We start from the raw sequence: 21730 nt of genomic DNA on the forward strand, positions 1-21730 counted from the left end.
TGCCTAACTGGAACCAGTAGCCTTTGAAGTACATACTACTGGAAAGGGACCTCCTTTCTGCTAATACTTTGGCCCAGAGTTATTTCAGAGTGACAGATGCATTTGTTTGGGACATACAGTTTGACCTGAGACAAATAAATGCTCTGTCAAATGTATTTTAAAACACCATGAAGTAATTACTTCTTCAGTAAAAATTAGACCAAATAAGATTTTTAAACTATTCATATGAGAATAGTTGCAGTATCTCATAGCAGCATCAGGTAGCTAATGTAAATCATCTGGATTTGGAGAGTGAGACCAAGTTACACCAGCTGAGACTCTGGCCCCAGAGTCCCCCTGAATAACATGAAAAGGTATCATAAAATCGCTGGTTCCTGGCGACTGGTTAATGCTCTGAAGAGGGCGATTGATTTATGGGACCTACTGCACTCAGCTAAAACGGTTGTTCAACATTATAAACCAGCAGCCTTGTCTCCCATGCAAAACAAATAAACGAAGATATAAATTACACGCTTCTCTCCACAACTGAGAGATGTTCTGGCAGCTGGGAAGCTCTGCAGGGTGACTGCACGGTGCTGCAGGAGGGTCTGTGCCAGGGGCTCGGTGAGCCACCCCGCAGCCGGGATGCGGGAGCAGAGGCCACACCGTTCAGCAACCGGCAGGTTCAGACACTGGGGGGGGCGGGGATGGGCAGTGGTAGGAGCATCCCTGGGATGGGCATGTACCTCCTCACTGGGGTGCTTGGGAGATGGAGGAGCTGGCACAGCAACTTCCCGGATTCAGCGGTTCCTACCCTGGTCATTAAAAAAAGTTGTTTTCAAGGTGGTGCTGCAACAGAAGTTCAGATTCATGAGTGGGTTTTGCTACTGAAATGGGGGGTTTTAGCATTTCCTCTCCCTTGGACTTTTTAAACCATTTAAAGTATGACTAGGTGGTTTTTTAACCTTTTTGGAGAGTGGAGGACTGGGGTGAAAGCTTCCCCTCCCTGCGGGAATTGGGCTGTTAGCAGCAGGAGCAGTGTGACCTGTTTGCTGTAGAGGTTTTGGGAGCCCAGAGCACAGACCAAGCCTGCAAGCAGCTCTCTCCAGGCAGACCAGAACCACGTTATCCCAGTGTCTGTCCCCAGTGCTTGACACCCTTCACCAGGGGGTATGTTATAAGTGAAGCCTCTCCATCCAGATGGCTGAGAGTCCCTTGTTGGAAACAGATAGAGTTTGGCTCCTCAGTGTATCGGGATCTGTTTTATTTTATCTGCCCACACAAGCCTGCATGCAGGGATAGATCAGATTAACATGGCTGATGAAAAACATCCTCCTCTTTATCCCCTTTGACAGCAGCAACCCTTTATCAACAGTCTGAAGACAAAGTTTTCTCAGCCATAAGTTTTCTGCCTTGGGGGTTTGTTGTTTGGTTTGGTTTTTTTGTTTTTCTTTGTTTTTTTTTCCAGTAGAAGTTTTCTATTTTTTCTTCAAGAAAAATCAAAACATTTTGATGGAAGATTTTTCAGCCATCCTTATGCAGTAGATGTGGTGGCAGACAGGCCTGGCACATCAACATCTGCTCCTTCTCACTGGATTAAATTTAATATCTGGTGCATGAGCACTAACCCTCCCCCAGAGCTCCACTGGGTTCGGCTCAATGAGACATACCTGGCTTGGAGAGAACAAAATAGGTCCTTTTCTGAGGGTTTCCAAATGCTTTTCCAGAGTGACCCTCTCATCATTTTATCCCCTCTTACAAAGCTAACTTCATAATGCCCTCCAATGAGGCTTTGGGGAGGACAGTGTTATAAATTGCAGCTCAGTGAATCTGCCACTCACTGCTGCTAATATACTGCATTTATCCTCGCTGCCACAGAGGCTGTGGCAGTGAGAGCAAGAGAGAAGGAGAAAAGTAATTACTTCCCGCTCAGCTTGTCACCAAATTCCTTCATCAGCCCTCTCAACACGTCTTTCTCAGCTGTGTTAGCGACTCGCCACACTCCACTGTGCTGGGTCTGGATTCAGCGGTGCTGGTGTTCATGGGGCACGAGGTTGGGGAAAGGGTTGGGTACCACAGGCAGTGGGAGCCCCCTCGGCACCCAGCACACCCCAGGCTGTCCTGCTGCGTGCACCAACTCCCATCAGTCCCAAACTGCTGCTGCTTGAATGCCATTAGGATCCCCTAATCAAGATGTGGGTTTATTTCAGCCATGAAGTCTTGTCCCAAAAGCACCCTCAGTGTGGAGTGAGGGAGAAGAGGAGGTGTCTTCTCCAGGTGTTCTTTTTAAATAGCCTTCAAAGGTTACAGATGTGAGACAGTCCAGTGTTAAAGTCTCTCTCTCCCAGAGAGGACTCAGAATCCACATCCTCATTCAGCAATGTGGATCAGCCAGACATTGAGTTAAAAGCAAAGATATTGAGTCATGAAATGAACCCAAAATGATGCCAATTTTCTGGTTGGTGTTGGGATTCTCAGGAGCAGCAGTATCTTCCTGAGACCTGAAATCAGGTGGGATATCAGAAGCCCTTACCAGGGGCATGTATTAAATTGAAGACAAATATTTTGACCAGCACCTGATGGACGATTTTACTGTTTTTCTTCAAGTCTTGCAAGGTTGAATAAAAGACCAGCAGCAAGGGCCATTTTACTCTGAGGAAGTGGTGGATGTGGGGACCACTGGCGATACCACTGCTATCCTGCTTAACTGACCTGGCGCTGGGGTGTCACGCACTGAAACCAATGTGCCATGTGATAAATTTGATGCACCTCACACTGAAATTGATGCATCACTTTTGGAATCAAATTTATCACCTCTTCTGTCACACTCCATATACTGAATCAGAGTCACCACCTACTGAATTAAAAACTTCACATGCAGTTCACATCACACCATAAATCAGGCCAAAATGGAATTAAATGCATTGTATGCTAAGAACTCATTTATCACCCCATAAATTAAACATGGGACAAGCCTCTTAGGCTGGATGTGCCCAGATATAGCCTGCAGAGTCCACTGGGGAAAACATGACACCACTGAAGTCAATGAGGGCTTGGCCATTAATTTCAGTTAATTTTTTCAGTGCCAGGATCTAATGTGTACCAGGTCCAGCTCTGTCCTGGATCAACCTGAAACCTGGGTACCCAGCAACTTCTGCTGTTAGTGACTCTCCTGTTGAATCATCCATGCTCCCCACTTGGAGGTTTAGGCAGCAGCCTGGAGGAGAGAAGCAAATTGGACCCCGGCCCTGCTCCTGCATGAGGGAACGGCAGCAAGAGGCCAAGAGGGCTTTGCACCCCTTGCTGGCAGCTAGCACGCAGTGTCGCACACACGCAGCACCTCTTGTCTTCAAAGGACCATGTGTCATGAAGGGCCAGGCTCAGAGTCCCAACATTCTCGTTGCTGGAGATGCTTATCCTTCTCCTACGTCCTCAGCAAGGCTGCACAGGGCTGGGTTTGGCTGCGGGAGCTGCTGGGTGCCTGACACCCCTTTTTGCTGTCTTTTGACTTTGAGGTGGCAGGAAGTAAAAAAAACCTCAGGCTCAGGGATTCATGTTGTGCCAGAGAATCCGAGACAGTTCAGCCCTCAGCAGCAGGCGTTGTTAGTCCTGCGTGACAGACAGGTAACAGGAGCACAGAGCAATGGGTACTGACTGCTTGAGGCTGAAGCTAGAGATTGGAGCAAAGATAAGACTTCAGAAATTCTTATCTAAAACCAGGATACTATTTTCTCCTTTTTGTTATTTATGTTAATTTTGGCTTTTCTGACAGCACCTCCCTGTGTGCTCTTGCGCACAGGAGCCCCTGTCCTGGCCCCATTCCCCAGGGAAAGGTGGGACAAACTTCCAGCTCGTCTGAAGCACAATGCAGTCAGATACATACTTGGATCCAATCCACAGTCTCTCCTTTTATTTTCCTATTCATCTGGTCTGCTCAAAATCTTCTCAGGAGCAATTAGAGCCTGTCAGCTAGAAGCTGATGCAACTTCTATTTAATTAGCCCAGCAGCCAATAAAGATCTCATTTATCAATATCTCATGGAAGGTATGGTTTGTGGGGGGGAGATTTGGGAGATGGCTGTGGAGCATTTATCAGTGATCTGATCACACACACGGACTCATGTACACATCTGAGGAGACCGACCAGCTGGGAGACATCTGTCCGGAAAGCAGTTAGGGAGAAAATAGTGCAAGACTGTCCCAGATGCTCTGATAGCAAATCCCATTGGTAACTCAGTCTCCAGACCATGGCTAATGTGTGCAGCAAGTCACCCTGGTGGGATGAGCAATTTTGGAGGGCTTTTTCTCTTCTGACCCATTTTGCTGCCCTTCCCAGCAACATGAAAGGGCAGAGATGTGTAAGGAGGGCCAAATGTCAGCAGGATGAATTGAGGGAGGCCTGAAGAAGTATGGGGTTTGTCCCATACCTGCTGCCTTTGCCCTGGGAGGGGGATAAGAGCCTCTCTCACTAAGCTGCTCTACTGAGAATAAACACACTAGATATAGCAAAGCAGGAGAGGGCAAATAGTACCCAGACTGGTGGATCGCAGCAAAGATCTGGGGTGTTCAACATGCCAGAGAAAGTCTTTGGAGCGATGCCCTCTTGGCCTGAAAGCTTCTCCGTAAATTGACTGTCAAGGTATCAAATACTTGCCTGACCTTCTCCTGCCAGACCACCTAAGCAGGACACATTTGGATTGGGCTTTTCCCAGACTGGGCAGGGTGGCCAGCAGGATGAGGGGAACGTAAATCTGTACCTGCAAGGTCACTGTGCTGGCTTCATGTCACGAAAAGGGAGTTTCACCAGCTCAGACCTGCAGGAGTGGGTCCCCACAGGAATTGCTTGCCAACACTGTTTGCAGCCTCACCATCACAATTCATTGAACTAAAAAAAGAAATCAGTTATCACAGGACAGTTCACAGATTACAAACATGAGTGATGGTATCTTCATAATTAATGATTATGAGAAAGCTGCTTAATAGTTTGGTTCCTTGTGGCTGGTTTGATTTGTAATACATGGCAGTTGGTGTAAGCGAAGCAGGTAATTGGAGTCAGTTTACCCTTGGTGTGTCCAGCTGGTAGCTGCACTTCACAAACTTGCATGTAAGGCTGTTTTTTCCCAAAGTCTTAACCCCCAACAGAAGGAGGGCTGAAAATGTAACCACATGGATAGGCATATTCCCAAACTGGAAGATGCCTGGGGACCGAATGACGAGCAGTTTCTTGCTGCTGCCCCGCACATCTGCAAGTTGCTGTGGTCAGCAAATCCCCCTGGCATTCGCAGAGAAAATACCCATGCTCAGCTCAGGGCCCCGAGCCACCCGGCTCCTTGGTAGTTATTAATGGGAACATCATAGCTGGCATATTACTGTGATTGATGCTCCATCAATCAACTGGAAAAGTGTTAAGCAAGTCTTAAAAAGAAGTGAGATGAAGGCTTAAATACTAGGCTAAAATGTCCATATAATGGGGATTATTCCAGGATTGAAAACACATGTGCAGACATGCTGAAATACACAGCTGTGCCTCCCCCCACTGCTCCATGCTGGCCACTGCTAGTTCCAAGGAAGTGAGTAATGAGTGCTTACATTGCAAATGGGGACGGGCAATTAGCAGAGGGCACATACAAACTGTATTCCCCACGAGTCTGTGGTTTTACTGCTTATCAAATAAAAAGTAATGAAGAAACACTCTCTATTAATACATTATTTCAAGCCAAGCTGTGGTGCTTGCCTGCTTTTATTCTGTTCCATCAAGTCTTGTTTGATTTGGCTTATTTTTGCTTAAGACCAATGTGATATGCTACACTCTGAGTTGCCAGCTTTAGTCATTTTTGCTGGTGTGATGTCTGGTATTTCAGAACTCCTGGGGGATCCTCTTTTAAGGAGAGTCTCAGGTTTTCTTGCATTAAACCAAAAAATTTGTGGCCAAGTCAGTTGTGGAGAAACTTATGTGTGGCATCCAGCCTTCCAAACCCAAAGGGCAAACAAATTAAAAAAAAAAACCACAAAAACCAACCAACCAAAAAAACCCCTCAAATGCATTATCCTTTAATCATCTGTGATTTTCAAACATTATTCCCTTGGGGAACTCAAGTCACAGATTTTCTACTAACAAAAGGTGATTTTACTTGAGAACAAATTCACTTCTCATCTCCAAAGCCTGGCTCACACACTACTGAATTCCTGTATTGTGTATGCAAAGCCCACGGTCAGAAACCGCAGGGCAGAAATGGCCCCGTGCCCAGCATGTGCTCCAAAGGAGGTGCTTCATGCTTCCTTTGAGTCTCTATTCTGGTGCTGTGCTTTCCCCCAGAAGATGCCCCTGGTCCCGCTGGGGGATGCATCAGGATTCCCATGGGGTGTAGCACCCTCCTTGCTTCACCTGCAGCCATCTACATGACAAACAACCTTCCCAGGCAGATGTTGGCACTTCAGCCCTTTCCATACCCTTTACTCTGTGCTCAGACCTAGAGCAGGCGGAGAGGAAGCTGCTGCAGAGCATGGATGTATTTTACCAGTCCCAGGACCTGGACTGAATATTTCCCAGTGCCGCCTCCAGTGCTTTACTGAGGACCAAATCCAGCATGTCCTTCTGGATCTCTCTTTTCTATGGAGACTCAAGGTGGTCTCCTTGCTCCCATGCTTGTGGTCAGAGAAGAACTGGCTCTTAAAGCACTTAAAATCTGAACAGACCCAGCAAGCTCAGGGTTAGGACAGAAAAACAGCTCCTTTTGTCAGCCCTTCATGTTAAGCTTCTATATTTAAAATGACTACATAAACTAAGAAATTAATAACAGGTCTAAGCACTTTGCCAGGCAAATCCGATTTCTACTTAGGAGAATTGGAGGGAATAAAGATAAAAAAATTTGCTTCAAGGATGAGATTTAATTCAAAGTGCCACTGCTAGTTCTCCTACTGCACTTTATAGGTTTAGGAAATAAACCTGCTAGCAAACAATCGTCTTAAACAAGATCATCATTAATCCTGAATTCAGCTGTCAAAAAGACAGAGATTGCAAACTAGGAGGGAACAAGGAAAACCTGGTAATTTGTTTGTTAAAGATTTGCAAACTGTCATATCAATAAGAGATAATAAGAAAATTTTGGCCCTCTAGAGCTGATGAATAACACAAAGCTTTGCTGTATTGCACCTAAACTATTATCAATAGCACATTTATTATTATAATAGATGAAAAACAAGCTTCCTGGCTGAAAAACAAGATCAATCTGAGCTCAAGCTATTTGGACGTATTCTAAATGTTGTAATTAAAACGCAGCATGAATGTTTCTTAAAAAAAAAAGAGAGAAGAATAGCCCTGCTACAATTACATATGCCATCCAGCTCTGACTCAGTAACCTGAGAGAAAAAAAACAGGCAAAATTGTATTTGTGTCCAGTCAGACATTTCTAATCTTCAGGGCTTGATGCAGAGCCTAAGCTAACAGAGATTTTCCTACCAGGTCAGGCTCCAGCCCTAGGCTTGAAGATTTGATGCAGGGAGTCAGCCTAGATTGCACTGAGCTTCCTGTGCAGGTCAGGATTTGATTAGAGTCCAGCAAAGAAACCCAGATGAGCTCTACCTTGATACAAAGACAACAGTAGTTTATGGGGGAAAAAAACCCAAGCAACTGTAAAAAGAGATAAAGAAGCCACCTGTGTGAAAGGTTTCACTCCTGGAGCAAGTGTCTTGGGGACAGAAATGGTTGGAGTGACATTCCCCTGCCCTCAGCAGTGTTATCACACACATCAAAACCTGCAGGAGATAAACGTGTCTCTCACCTCCCCCAGCAATTAGAGGCTCTAAGACACTTCTGAGGAGCTGCCTGCCATCCTGCAGAATTGGGCTCTTCTTTTGCTCTGATAAAGTGACTAGTGAGTTACAGCAATCTCCCAGTAGCTCTCTAAATAATTGCATTCTCTTATGTCTTTTAATCATAAGCACCATGAGGCTCATAATACCACATGTGCAATCCAAATTGGCCCATCAGCTCAGTTTATCAAAGGGACCTAATTTAATCCCAGTCTTTGATGGAGACAGGAGCGGTCAAAGTCTGCCCTAATGATTTGTTAAGTTTACTTAGCTTGCAGATCTGTGGCGTGAAGGGCACTTGGACTCCAAGAACAGCACTGATAATGGTTAGCCATGATGAGGAAGACAAAATTGGCAAGAACTTGACACTCTGAATCAATCAAAACCACAGAAGAAACCTGGAACAACAGTGGAGATTGAAAAGGCAAAACAAATGCCATGATGGGTGTCACCACAAGTAACATCATGAGACTGGTCAAATAAATTGTTGCAGGCAATGGCTCCCTTGGAGTGAATATCACTACTGCGAGAGACCCACTAAACAGAAGACCAGAGCAGAGGAATCCAAGCCAGGAAATGCAGAGCCAGAGGAAAGTAGAAGCAAAGTGCCCAGGATGGCAGAGCTGCTCTGACCTGGCAGCATCTGCTCCCAGCCAGAGCAGGATGCAGTAGGCACAAGAGCACAACTTTACATGGAAAAGTGCCTGCTCTTCCTCTAAAAAGCTGAAAAAGGGCTCAAAACTTTCAGAGTTGAGCAGGTTCAGTCTAGATGCATCTTTTAAAACCACTGGAATGACTTCTCTGCTCCTTTTCAGCCCAGCAGGTCAGTGGGCCCCAGGAGGTGTAGTACAGTGACACCAGCTAAGAAATGCTGAGCAGACAGAAGCAAAAACCCAAAGGAAGGAGCCCAAATCCCTGGCTTCAAGGGATGTTGAACAATGAACAGCATTAGGACTAAAGGCACTGAAGATAAGGTTTCTATGGAAAAGCTAAAAGGCCAACCTTGTCCGGAAAAGTGAGGGCTGACAGGAGAAGACTAGAGCAGTGTTTCACTCCATAGCTGTAAGTGATGTGGACACAGTAAAAAAACTGAAAAAAATAACTCGCCTAGACAAAAAACAGCTGGTTCTGAAGCTCTCAACAGCTTTTAATAGTTTTCAGCTCAAACAGAAGAGGGAACTCGGAGCCTGCATTACAGAAGCTTGAGGAGTGCTGCGGGCTGAGAGAAATGAAGTACAAGCCCTTTGGTTTTAACCAGCATGTATGAAATGATGGTGCAAAGAAGGGCCAAAGAAGGCCTCTGGTAGGGATGTAAAGGACTATACTGGCACTGTTAGAGCAGAGGGATTCTTCATGGCACTATCAAAGTTTTGGTAGAAGATGGATGGACCATCTGCCTGCCATTTATTTATTTTATACAGAGAATGCAGGTGCTCAGGACAGTCTATGGGGGGGAAAAAGTAAAGAAAAATAGTGACATTAGCTCCAAAAGTAAGGCCATAGCCAGCAGAGAGCAAAGAGTGAAATGCAAACATTACCCAGACTGGCTAATCCCCACAAAGAGACTGGCTGCTAAAAAACATGTCAAATCCTTGGTCTCATGAGGGATGTGCTCTTTGGAGGAGCGGAAGACCTGATTTTGAGGAGAGCTTCCAGGAAGGGGCTTGTGGGTGGGCGGAGTGGGAGAGCACCAACCTCCCCTTACTCCAAGGGAGCGATGAGATGGGGGGACTGACTGCCCAGCTCCCTTGGCCAGCCCTGAAATAACAGGGCAGCTAATGACACTGGCTGTCAATGAGAAAAGAGGAAGAAAATGCAAATTAAATTCACTTTGTGGAAAGAGGAAACTTTCTTCTCCTTGCTCTTCAGATTTTGGGCTGTATAAAGTATCAGGAAGCAAAGCTGGCGCTGACAGACCACGAATGGCACACACGTGGGTTAGCCAGTGCTGGGACCTGGGAGCTGCAGTCCCCAGAGAGGCATCTGAGCCTCCGCCAGCCCCTGCTGAGCTCAGGGCACAGGAGGAGCTGGACTGCATAGCCTCACATGTAGGGAGCCGCCGGGATTGTCAGTCACTCACCTTTTTGGAAGGCAGCAGCTCCTGGCACCTGCTGAATTCCTGCTGGCCTGTTTCACCTCTAACTTGGGCAGGAAAAATCCATATTGGCACAGTACCTTTGAGAGGTTTCTGTCTTTGGTGAGGACAGCATGAAGGCCTACTTGGAGAGCATTTTGATGCACAGGTTAATCAGAGAAAGGGCCTGAACAAAGGCTCCAAGCAGCTCTAAGCAGATTTGGGTAGAGGTCAAAGCTCAAAGGAACCAAATTGACTTCCACTTGACTCAGTGGAGGTCTGAGAGAGGCCCGTTACCCGAGACCTGGTCACTGGGGCTGGGCAAGCAGATGAAGAAGGAGCAGAAAGTGCCCCACCAAGGGCACCAGCACAGGTCCCTGTGTCAGGAGGAGCAGCTCTGCCCAGGCATGCAGCCTGCTGCTCCTCACCCAGCAGATTCAGAAGCTGACACAGATCTCCCACCAAAACACTGACACCAGCTCTTAAAACATCTCGGTCAAGCCTGGGGAGGCCACAGAGCCAGCCCCACTGACACCAGCAGGCCCTGTGCCAGCACTGCTGGCAGAGGAGCGGTCCCATTTCACGGGCTGTCGTGTCCACACTGATGGGGCAGATGCAGCTCACTGACCACACACTAGTACTGTGATGAACACAACCTGAGTGACTTTCTCCCACTTCTCTATAAGAGAAAGACAAAGACTCACACACTGACTGACAGGGAAGGGCTCCAGAGCCTCCAGCACAAGTGGGAGGCTGGAAGGAGCAGCCTGACCATAATAATGTATAAGCAAAGGCCAACTAAAGCAGGCTGGGGCCACAGGCTGCACAAATGGAGCCCCCATGGCTGGTAACAGTAGTGCTTCGGTCCCAAAGTCCCTGCAGCTTGACATGGCACAACACAAGGGCTGACTGTGGGCAGCGAACTGGGCACAGGATAGACTGGAGGGACACACGGAGATGCTGGATTACCCCCGTGCTTCTGAACTGATTTGCCTACAGGAGATGCATTGGGCCATAAGAGGCTGTGACAAGAAGCCAGAGCCAAAGTAAGCCAGGGCTGATGCCCTCTTACCACCCAGATATTCGTCTCTGAGTGATTTCTGCCCAGACATGGTAGTCCTGTGGGTGAGAAGCTTTTCTGGCTGCAGGGAAGTGGGCAGCATTGCCCAGGACAACCCTCAAGAAGACACACTGTTGCTGGCAGTAGAGAGGCTGCATGAGAGGAGGAATAAGCAAGGTGCTGAGGGCTGGCAAAGACATCGAGGAGAAGTCTGAGTGACTTTTGGGGAGGGAAGATCAGCATGTGGGACTGAGGGGGCTGACTGCTAGCGAAAGGAGTCATTTGGAGCTAACTTGGGAGTCTGCAACAAGAAGAAAACCAAGCTGCAGCTTGGGAAGAGTACATGTCTTCCACAAGTCAGTTCAACTTCGTTTCCTTACACACATGGGTAGATTGAACAGGACAGGCCAAGCAGACTGAACAACATATGCAATGACAAAAAATAATCTAAAAAGTGATGTTTGCTTGATTTTTGTGTCTTCAGCTTGGCTGCCAGTTGCCATGCTGCTGGATTCCAACTGCAGCTCCTCATCGCTTCAACTGAATTGCTACATTCTGGTTTAGGTTTTTACTTACCGTAAGCATATTAAAATTTTAATTAAGCATTAAAACAGTGTTTTAGCAGGTTTTTTGAGAGTTTTGCTATTTATCTTGTTGATTACAGTTCTTTCCGATTCTTAGTTTTGTCCTAAATTTAGACCAATTCTGACTGAGCCCTGCAGGATAACTGCTAAAACTATTCATTAAAAATGAAGAGATCAGAGTTGATCAGCTGACAGTGGGAGCCTGCAGCGTGGCTGCGCTGCATCCTGGCAATCTTCTGATCTACAGGTACTAGAGGTAGGTAAATGTTGATCTGCTGGTAAAACACAGCATGGAAAGACCTTGAGAAAACATAGCAGGTTGTTGATTCAAAGCTCACTAAGAAACAACTTGTTTCATTCCTTGTTGACCACCTGAGATGGTGAGGAAGGAGGAATTTTAAGCAAAGCAGTTGTTTTCCTTCATGCAATTTCTGTAATACAGCATGAGCCCTTCTCAAGGCAAAATGTTTAATACTGTCCCCCACTTCAGTCTTTCTGTGAAGCACTTTGCAAGAGATGAATGAGGGTCCCTGCTTTACAAAGCACACAGGTGGCTCCAACAAGGAAGCAATGCCACAGTTCATGCTTAGCCAGCTTCACCGGGGATTTTGGTTTTTTCTAAGTTGTTGGGGAAATCCAAAGGCCCCGCAACATCTACTTGTACGTGACAGATGTTAACATGAAAGACTAGCGTAAATCCAGCTATCAATATGCAAAACCCTGGCCAAGTCTGTCAACATCTGGGACCAGAAACATCTCTTAAATGCTGTTTTAAAATTATATCACAATAACAAATGTAGTGATAATGAAATGCAGAGTCTGGTACCATCCAAAATTCAGCAGCTGTGTTATTTGCCATGGAGCTGAACTCCCAGGTTTAAGCTGCTGGTGCTAGAAAGTGTTTCTTGTAGCTAGGCAAAGAAATTCAACACAGAGAGAAGAGGAAATTATTTCTCTGTGTATGACCCCGGGTAAAACTGCCTGTTAGCCACCTCTAAACTGTAGCTCTCCCTGCTGTGCTACTCTCATCTGTAATACACCTTCAGCTGTTTTTTCTGTTTCGAGGGGAAACCAAGGTGGTGGCTGCCATGGATGGTGGGGGCATTGCCTCCTCCTCCAGTCACTGCAGACCCACCAACACAGGTCTGTATGCTGGTTTTTGCAATACTCTGCAATGACAAACCAGTTTTCAAGCCAGGGGTGACTAACTTCCCCAATGGCCCTTCAGTACCAGTTAGGAGAACGCTTTTCTGAAAGGTCTGAAGTCATCCACTATTTAATCATCTGAGCTTTCCACTTCTCCCATCTCATTTTCTCTCCTATTAATTCGATGTGAGGAATTTCAGCTGTTCTTTGAGGCGTTGGGAAGACCTTGACCAAATAACCTTTTCTTTCCTTCCTGCCCGTCAGTCTCCAGCCTCCTTGCACAGCACCTCAGGCCAAAGCCAAGGCCAGTGAAAACTTTTCCTTTCACTTGTTCACATTTCACTTACACAATGAAACTCACATCCAGATCACTGCTCAGGAAAGCCATGTCTTCCACCAGGGCAAGCCCTGCCCCAGGCTACCTTGCCCAGCCCTATTTGAGTCTCCAGAGAGGAGCCAGCTCCTGTGCCTGGCCACGATCCTGCCTCCCAGCCAGCGCTGACAGCACACACCAGCTGCATCCCAGCCAGTCCTATGCAGCCCTCCCAGGCCTCATCCTCTGGAATCCTCCAAAACTCATCTTCTGGAATTATGGGGCTGTGGGGAAAGGGAGAGGGAAGAAAAGAGAGATACAAACCCCTTGAGCTGCATGGAGCAGCTTGCTACCTAAAGGCATTCAACTGCCTCACAAAGAAGAGGTAAATTTAACAAACCCACAGCCAAGAAGTTGTTTTGCTGAGTTTGAAATCTCATTTTTATGGTTATCTCATGAATAGCTGGAAATATCACTGGCCACACTTACAACCCACAAAGGGGGAAAATGTGTTGAGTAACAGCCAGTGCAACTGAAGGAAAATTTGATGCACAAAAAATCTTTATCAGAAAGCATCCTTCAGAAAAACAGATAAATACACACACTTTCACAGTGAAGCCAAACCTCTGCAATCTCCATGAAGGCTTGTGTGGCAACATTCCTACAGATCCCCACCAGTTCATTACTGTCCCTTAGCTGGAAGTGATCATTTCTTTAGGTCAGCCTCCAAAACAGCTGGTGTGAGCTTTCCCTGATCTGCTCCAGGGCAAACTCCACCAACAGCTGAGACTCCCTTCAATGACAGGCGAAGCTGGACAGGCAGCAGACTGCTGGTTCTCTGTAGAGGTTCACATAACTTTATATATACTATCCTTATTTTGGCTTCTTCCTCTGATTCTAACCCAAAGGAATTTTGGAGGAATAAGGAATATTGTTCTAAAATCGGGTGTTAACAGCTGTGGATGGCCCCATCTCTGAGCTGACCATATGGAAGAAAAAGCCAGAGACCTCAATACTCCATATAATCAGGTCCTAGATCTTTGATCCAGTCTTGAGTCCATTTGAAAATGATGAAAAAGGTCCAAAGATGGAGTTGTGGCTCTAAAACTGGAGAAGTGCTATGCTGAATGTGCTATTTTGCCACCTTCTGCAGCTACGTCAGGGACAGCTCTTCATTACAGCCCCCAAACTGCTCCTGGCCGTTGTCAACATGCCCAGTGGAAATCCATCCAAACTGCTGGTGCCTTTCAAATGAATGGGTCCAATTAGTAAAGCTTTACAACTGCAGCTGAAACAGTGGGGAAGGATCATACCAGCAACCAAGCAGGCAGACCGAAGAAAGGCAAAACTTCCAATAGGTGATGATGAGCAGGTGTGAAGAAATAGCTGTGTCAGCTGGAAGAGAAATGTGAACAGAGCCTTACACTCCCTTGGGCAAGCAATTCCTCGGAGGGGCTGCAGGAGCAGCCCCCAGCCTCATGTTAGCACTTTATTCATAGCATTGCCTTCCTGTTCATAACCTTCCCAACTGTGAATTGCAATTTTTCTCCCCCTAGCATTATGGTGATGGTTTGGAACATGGTGATGTTTGGAAAGGGGCAATTTGGCATCAAGAGTCTAAAAAGCAGATACAGATGACATCCTAAATGTATCTTTTATGAGTTTAGAATGATTCCTTTAAATTAAGCTCAGAGTGTGTGACAGCTTCTGGTAGTGCCGCCAGTAAGGAAATAAAACATAAAACTCAGGAGGTTCTTGAGCATATGTAGTCTTAAAGATTGTGTCCTCTGGACACCTTCCTTCCCCTCATGCCACTCTGAGCTGCGATGTACCAAGTGCTTCCCAAGTAAAGTGCTCCAATAATTTTCAATTGTCTCTTCACCACATATGCCCTCGAACCCCAACTTACTTCCAAATTCAAGGCTTATAAAAAATTAAATGCTCCAATAATTCTAAATTGTGTTTGTTCAGTGCTACTGGAGCCTGTCCATTCCTTCAGTTTGGGGATTTTTGTTTTGTTTGCGGGGGGGAGGAAGAAATGCTTTCTATTAGTGCTTCAAATTGGAAGCCGGTCAAACAGCATCATAACAGAATGATTCAGCAGCCTCTGAGCTGATTCACAGTGTATCATAAAACAGGATTAGGAAAACAACAATGCCTGGAGGAGAAAGAACCCACACAAAGAATCATGGCAGGAGAACAATACCAGAAAGGAGCAGAGGGAATAATCCTCACTTGGCTTCTGAGGAGCAGGTCGGATGACCTAATAGATGGCTTTCAATGCCCTTCATTCCCTGCTGAGTCGCAGGGTTCAGCTGCCTGGATCCAGCCACCACAGCTTAATAAATGGCTCTGCATCGACTGAACCACATTAAGTGTTTCTGTGTGCACACCCGCAGCCTGTTGTCATTTATCTGAGACCACGGTCCCCCTCTGGCACAAGACCCAGATGCTATTTCACAGCAGGCAGGAGCCTGTGCAGAACTAGTGGTGGAAGTTCACAACCATTTATGACAGGAAGCAAAGGAAACAATTTGAGGCTGTGAGTCTTCCAGTTATAAACCAAAAAGTGGGGTTTTCTCTCTTACTCAAGAAGACATACACACACACAAGGCATCACATTAAAGCAGCAGAAGTGTCAAGCTACACATATTCCCTAGCACTGTCCTGAACAGGAATGAAATTAAACATGTATTTCATGATCTTCTGAATCAAAGCATCAGCGACCACCTATGGTCAATGCCAAGATGGAAGAGGAAAGTATCATTTAAAAATCTGTTCTCTGTGACCTGAAGATCCTATTGATAACCTTGTAAATTAGGCTGTACCTGTTACAGCTGCAGCCTTGGAGCCACAGAGGAAGGCAGGGACTGTCTCAGGAGTTTTCCTAGATCAGCAGTGGTTGAATTACTTACATGCAGAACATGAAATCACAGCTTCACGCAAGTGAGGAAAATCAGACAATTATATCACAATTCTGATAAAATACCTATATCCAAAGTTTGGTAGAGAGACAGAAAAACAGGGAGGAAAAAGGAAAATATCCTATGCCATGGTCTTTTCTTGTAGACTGAAAAAAATGATAAAGTGCATCCTTGTTTAACACACTGCAGGATGCCTGGAATTTTATAGAAACTGCTGCAACGTGTCTCCCAATGGGGAATAACTGAAGCATGAGATAAGAAATCAGCCATATTCTAACTTGCAGTGGCAGGTGCTGTAAAAGGAAATACCCGATGAAGTCTTAATGTATAGGAAGATGGCAAGTAACTGCCTGGATTTCTGAAATAAGAAAGCATAAACCAATACTCTAATCACGTCTAATCAAAGAACAGCATCGGTTGCTAAAAACTTCTAGGAAAAAATGGGTATCAGAGAGATGGTAGCATACATATCTTCTTCAGTAGCGTTTTGGGAATATTTTAGCCTGCAGAATTTAATTCCCTGTTATTACTTCTGAGTCTGGAGGTGAAAGTCATAAATCAGGACCATTCATAACATGCAATAATGGGGTGAAATACTCATAAGGAGAATTACATTATTAAATCCTTTGGGATTGTGTGTAACACTTCCAGTCCTTGATGATAGCATTAAAAATTCTTCTGTCAGTAACATCTATTCTTTCCTAATTCTTATATGGTTTTTCATTATTTTCTCCAAACATCTCCAAATTTTAGTCATATGGCACTCCTTCCACACTTCCTCCCTGCTGCCCTAAATATATGTTTAAAACAAAATCATAGGAAAGCATTCCACGCTTTAAAAGATGGGCAGGTTTTAAATTACACTGTATTTACTTATAAGGGCTTTTAATACCAGAGGAGCTTTCCCAGGGAGTTTTGCTCTGATTTCAGGACCCCCATTGTTTTTATAGAGGGCTATTTGGTCCCATTTAGAAGGTGGCTGCATTCGGAGTAATAAAGACCACAATGCTAAAACATAAAGTAACATTGTCCCCACCCTTCTTCTACCCTCCCATCTACTGAGTTAAAAAAAAAAAAAAAGGTCCCAACCCATGTGTTAGAGCTTTGTTTTCTTAGTAACAAGACTAATCATGTTTCCTCTGCTTGAGGTCTCTCTCTTCTCTTCCTTTTCTTCTAGGTCCTCTGGATCCACACTGACATAGAAATATCCCATGATGGAGAAAATAATGCACACAGCAAAGAGCAGAACAGTGAACAAGACAAATTCAGCCCACTAGGAAAGAAAAAAGAACAGCAGGTCAGGGGACCCCAGACTCTCAGTCCAGAGGATTTCTCTGCACTTCCAAGTGCTTTTTAAAGAGCTGGGTGAAAATTACTTTTCAGCTTCTAAGATTGCTCACAAGATAGAAACTTTCTCATCCTGTTTTCTGATAAACCCATGTACACATAATATAATTATGAATATGTGATATGCCTTGAAATGAACCAGTTAGATGGGGCTAGTTTCATTAAATCTTTTTCTACAAATCTGTCCTGACTGGAACATACCTGCCTGGGCTTTTGCACACAAGATGCCTTTGGGAGAGGCAGTTTCATGTGAGCCAGAAATGAGCCCCATTTTACACCTTCATGCCATCATCCCAGCAGTCTGATAGCCTGAATTAAACAAGCTCTGCACCACAACCTCCCCATGCAACCCTGATATCTCAGGGGTGCCACAGGCAGCTGGCCCTGAAGGAGTCCAAACTACACACTTGATGAGGCTGCCGGCCCACTGAGCTAGCTGGATGAAGGCAAGCTGCTCTCAGTAAGCAACTGCAATGCATGGCTGGCATCATGTCCAGGCTCCAGGCCCAGCCTGCTTGCCTAGAGCTGAGCTCCAGCAATGTTATCGCAGTGCAGGTCACTTATTTACTGCCAGTGGGAGGCTTAGGGAGAGCCATTGATCCAGAGAGAAACGCTGCTGAGGGCAACACAGAGGCCTGGCTGGGAGGCAGCTCCATGCAGGCTGCCACCACTCCATTGCAGGAGCCTGGGGCTGTGCAGAGCAGCTGTGCCTCCAGGACAGAGACATCCAGAAGCAACATCCGGGCCCAGGCCTGTTTTAAAGCATTACCTCTGTTTTAAGAGCCGAACCATACCTGTGCCATTGGTGCAGCCTGTGCAACAACGAGCACAAGGGTATTCCCAACAGCCACTGTGAGCAGCCAGCCTGCCTGCAGCACCGACTTCATGCTGGCCGGAGACTGAAAAGAGGAGAAGGGCCTGGTCAGTGGGTATCACGCTGTGCCCTTCTGCCCTGGTTCACCCTGTGATGTCCTGCCTGATGTAAGTGTCACTGGGCTCAGCCTAGGAGGAGATAGTGCAATTGCCTGTGTGCAGAGTCTCCTCTGTGGTTAATTTCGACAGCTGCGTACAAGGAGCTTTCAAAATATGTCCTCCAGGACACACGAAGAAAGAGGAGATGCTGTTGTTGCGGAGCTGGATCCTGATCATACCCAACCTGTATCATCTGAAATTGTATGATCAAGAAGTTCAGGGAGCTGCATGACAAGCCCTGCAGCTTGGAGTCTGGTGCCATGTGGCTGTATACCTTTGGAAAAGAGACTGGATCTTGACGTTAAACTTCCTGCTGATGACAAATTTTCCACGTTCCATGACAGATTGTCCCACTGTATTAATCACCCTCATTAATAAACATCTTCACTTTACTGCCAGGATAAATTTGAGTAGCTTCAGCTTTTTGATATTTTAACGTATCAACCCTCTCTTCTCATAAACCTTCTCCTGAGACAACAATCAAATCATCCCTTGCACGCTCATTACCCCTTGCTGTCTTTTTATAGACTTGTGTAGGCTTAGGCCCATTCAGTCTCTCAGCTTGAAGCAGGTACCAAGCCCCCATGCCACCCTGTAGTCCTTCAGATACCTTTGCCTTTTTATCACTGGAAAATACATACCACAAAATATTTCACTGGGAGAAAAACCTGATATTACAGTATTCAGAGCTTTCAAATTAAAGTAAACCTCTATTCAGTTCCATTCTATGTTCCCAGCTTTACCAGAAAAGGAGCTTCCTGAGTATAATTGAGAACTGGTATCTTCAGAGCATGAAATAATTTAGCTTGAGGGTACACAGCAAACTGTGTTATAATCCCACTTTTAGCTGAACCACAGATAACATTGTCAGTAAGTGTCATGCCAAAGGACGTATTACAAGTCAATGGCAGATGCAGGAATAAATCCTGAAGTCTAATTGTAAACCTAATCCAAAGTGTAATCTTTAAGTGGAGTACCTGAGAATAGGAGAAGGCCAGACCTGTAATGGAGAACATCACCTCCCCAGCAGATATTAGTAAGTACTGTGGTAACTGCCAAGCCATATGGACATTATTGGCTTTGATGTCTTCTGACTTCCATGTCTTAACAGCACCTCCAGAAACCTAGCAGGAAAATAAAGGCCCATTGATTAGCTCCTCAAAGATCAGAACCTTCTTAGCCTGGACTCCAACAGCAACTTTACCAAAATGAAGTTTTAAGTAAAGGTAGAAGCGAAGCTCTGCCCTGGAAGCAAAACTCTGCGTCTGACCCCTGCCATTTCCAAGCCTGTTGGGAATGGGCTGACTCCTACCACACAGGGCTGAGGTGGCAGGATGGAAGCATCCTAGCTGATTCATATGCTGCAAGAGTTGCATGAGTTATTACAAACCAGCAAGTTGCCTTCTGCAGCAGGGCCGGGAAAAGCCTGTGTGGTACTTGTGCAGAGCCTGTGACATGCTGCTGTCCCCAGGGCCAGAAGAGGACGAGAGGATAAATGTTCATTGCAGCCATGTGGCCGCGGCTCCCGTTTCATGGGCACTGTACAACTCCCCTACTATAACGGTGACACCCAAACAAATCCAGTTCAGTAACACCAAGAGTAGAAGAGACTGCCCCATATCAGATGTATTCAGATAGTTATGGCAGCTGTATTCCTCATTCTTTTTGTTTGCTTTCCCAGGTGTAATTAATACTGCCTCCGATACACAGAGGCAGAGAGAGATTTGACTAGTAGCCAGGAAAACTGAAATGACTTCAGGCTGAAACCCCCGTGTTTACAGAGAGTACTTGGGAAAATACAAGGGATGTTTACGAGATGTACTTAATTACCATGCAGGGAGGCAAATCAAGAGACTGTATTTTAGCAGACTAAAAGGGGTGAGAGGAGAGCTGTGCATTGCTCTTTAGCCCATAAAGAATCATCACAAGCACCATACTATAACTGCACACTGAGGAAGGCTGGGTAGAAGGCGGCATCCCCATGATTTAAGTATCAGAGTTCAGCCACATTAGCAGACTAATATATTGCATTCTTGGTTCTTCTATATAGCACTCCTGGCAGAGGAGCAGGGCTCAGTACAAATCACTGGAATAATTAAAAATTATCTTGGCCTGGAACAAACTAACTCTACAGAAGTTGGAAACCACAGGGAGAGAGATAGAAAAACAGAGGGTCAAAAAGATTAAAGGACTAGCACAGGGTCCAGAAGGGCTGAGGCACAGAGCCACCCCTGAGCATCGATGGCTACAGCAGGGCCTTTTGTAGATGGGACTGCAAACTATAATCTTTGCCCATAGAGACATGAGACACATTTACCTCAACTGGCCCTGACTCAGTTGCGTTACCAGAGGCTCTGGGTCAATAGTCTTAGTATAATATTCTTCATGCAACTTCTCTACTTGGTTTCTCGTCTGGTGAAAGAGACTTGTAGCCATGGAGGAAGGGTCTGGCCAACATCACTTCAAGTGTATATGTGTTTTATGTACATAATTCTCTGCACTCACAGATGGCAGCATCTGCCTGTTCCCTCCAGGACTGTGCATCCCACTCCAGCTACTGGAGTTTAAAAAAAATGCCAGGTGCTTTGCATCTGTATTTTTCCCCCTATGTGTTGGACTCTGCAGTCATGAACAGCTCCCATTAATTGCCCAACTGGGAGATGTTACTGCCAGGGAGTAGCTGACAGCACTTTGCTCTGCTCATCACAACACAGTAGTCAAAGTCTCAGAGGGCAGCTTAGCAGCGTGTCCTGTCAGTCCTGGTTTGTCTGTGTGCCTGTGCAGTGGAAAGGTTAAAATGGGAGCTAAGCTGATCACGTTCATCTCCTGCCAGCTGGACAAGGGTTAGAGCAGTGTGCCTAAGAGGCTGGCAGGCAGGGAGAGGAATCCACCCTCTCAGCAGTTCTCATGCCCCATCAGGGCTAGGTTGTTCAGAAAACCATGCCTTCACTTTACACTAGGCTCCAAATGAGCTGTACAGACAGTGAGAGGAGGAAAAACAGATGCACAATCTCACCAAACTCCACCCTCAACACTTTGTCCCTCTTCCCCCCACGCATAATCCACCAGTCTTGGAAGATCAGCAAGTTAAATATGAGGATATAGCAGACTGTTTCTGCAGAGTTTTTCAGGTGTGAGGTACCACGAGGTACAGTATTTCAAAGACCACAAGCAGAGTCAGCTCTTGGCAGACTGTAATAGCTCTTTGCAGCGCACCAGGTCAAAGTTAACTGAACAAGGATGGCATGAGACCAGCACAAACCATGGATCACATGACTCTCCATGGAGGATATTCAAGGAAAAGATCGTAATGATTCTCCATGGAGGATATTCATCAAGGAAAAGATCTTGTTTAACCCATGAGATCTGACAAGATCACAGCGTAAGATGGAATGAGCACTCACCCACCTTGCTTGCATAGGTGTCAAAACCTTTTACTAGCCCTTATATAACAGACTGCCTTCAGATGGCTACTGCCCAGGTCTCGTAGGGTGGAGAAAGCAAGTGAGAGTCACAAACA

General features: G+C 45.8%; 1 protein-coding gene across 5 annotated transcripts in view; it reads right to left on the bottom strand.

Moving 5' to 3' along the window:
• Positions 1-6013: 6013 nt before the first annotated feature.
• SLC15A2 (solute carrier family 15 member 2) overlaps positions 6014-21730 on the bottom strand; it is a 66083-nt gene continuing 50366 nt past the window's right edge. For 4 of the 5 annotated variants that reach the window (XM_074828754.1, XM_074828755.1, XM_074828752.1 and 1 more), the window contains 3 exons: positions 19188-19334; positions 18033-18137; positions 6014-17164 (listed from right to left, as the gene is read on the bottom strand). In XM_074828754.1, the coding sequence (XP_074684855.1) occupies positions 16988-17164; positions 18033-18137; positions 19188-19334 (429 nt within the window). In that variant the 3' untranslated portion in view covers positions 6014-16987. The remainder of the gene's footprint in view (positions 17165-18032; positions 18138-19187; positions 19335-21730) is intronic. The other variant, XM_074828753.1, reaches the window with a different exon arrangement.

The sequence above is a fragment of the Strix aluco genome, chromosome 6, assembly GCF_031877795.1.
Source record: "Strix aluco isolate bStrAlu1 chromosome 6, bStrAlu1.hap1, whole genome shotgun sequence".
Lineage (NCBI taxonomy): Eukaryota > Metazoa > Chordata > Aves > Strigiformes > Strigidae > Strix > Strix aluco.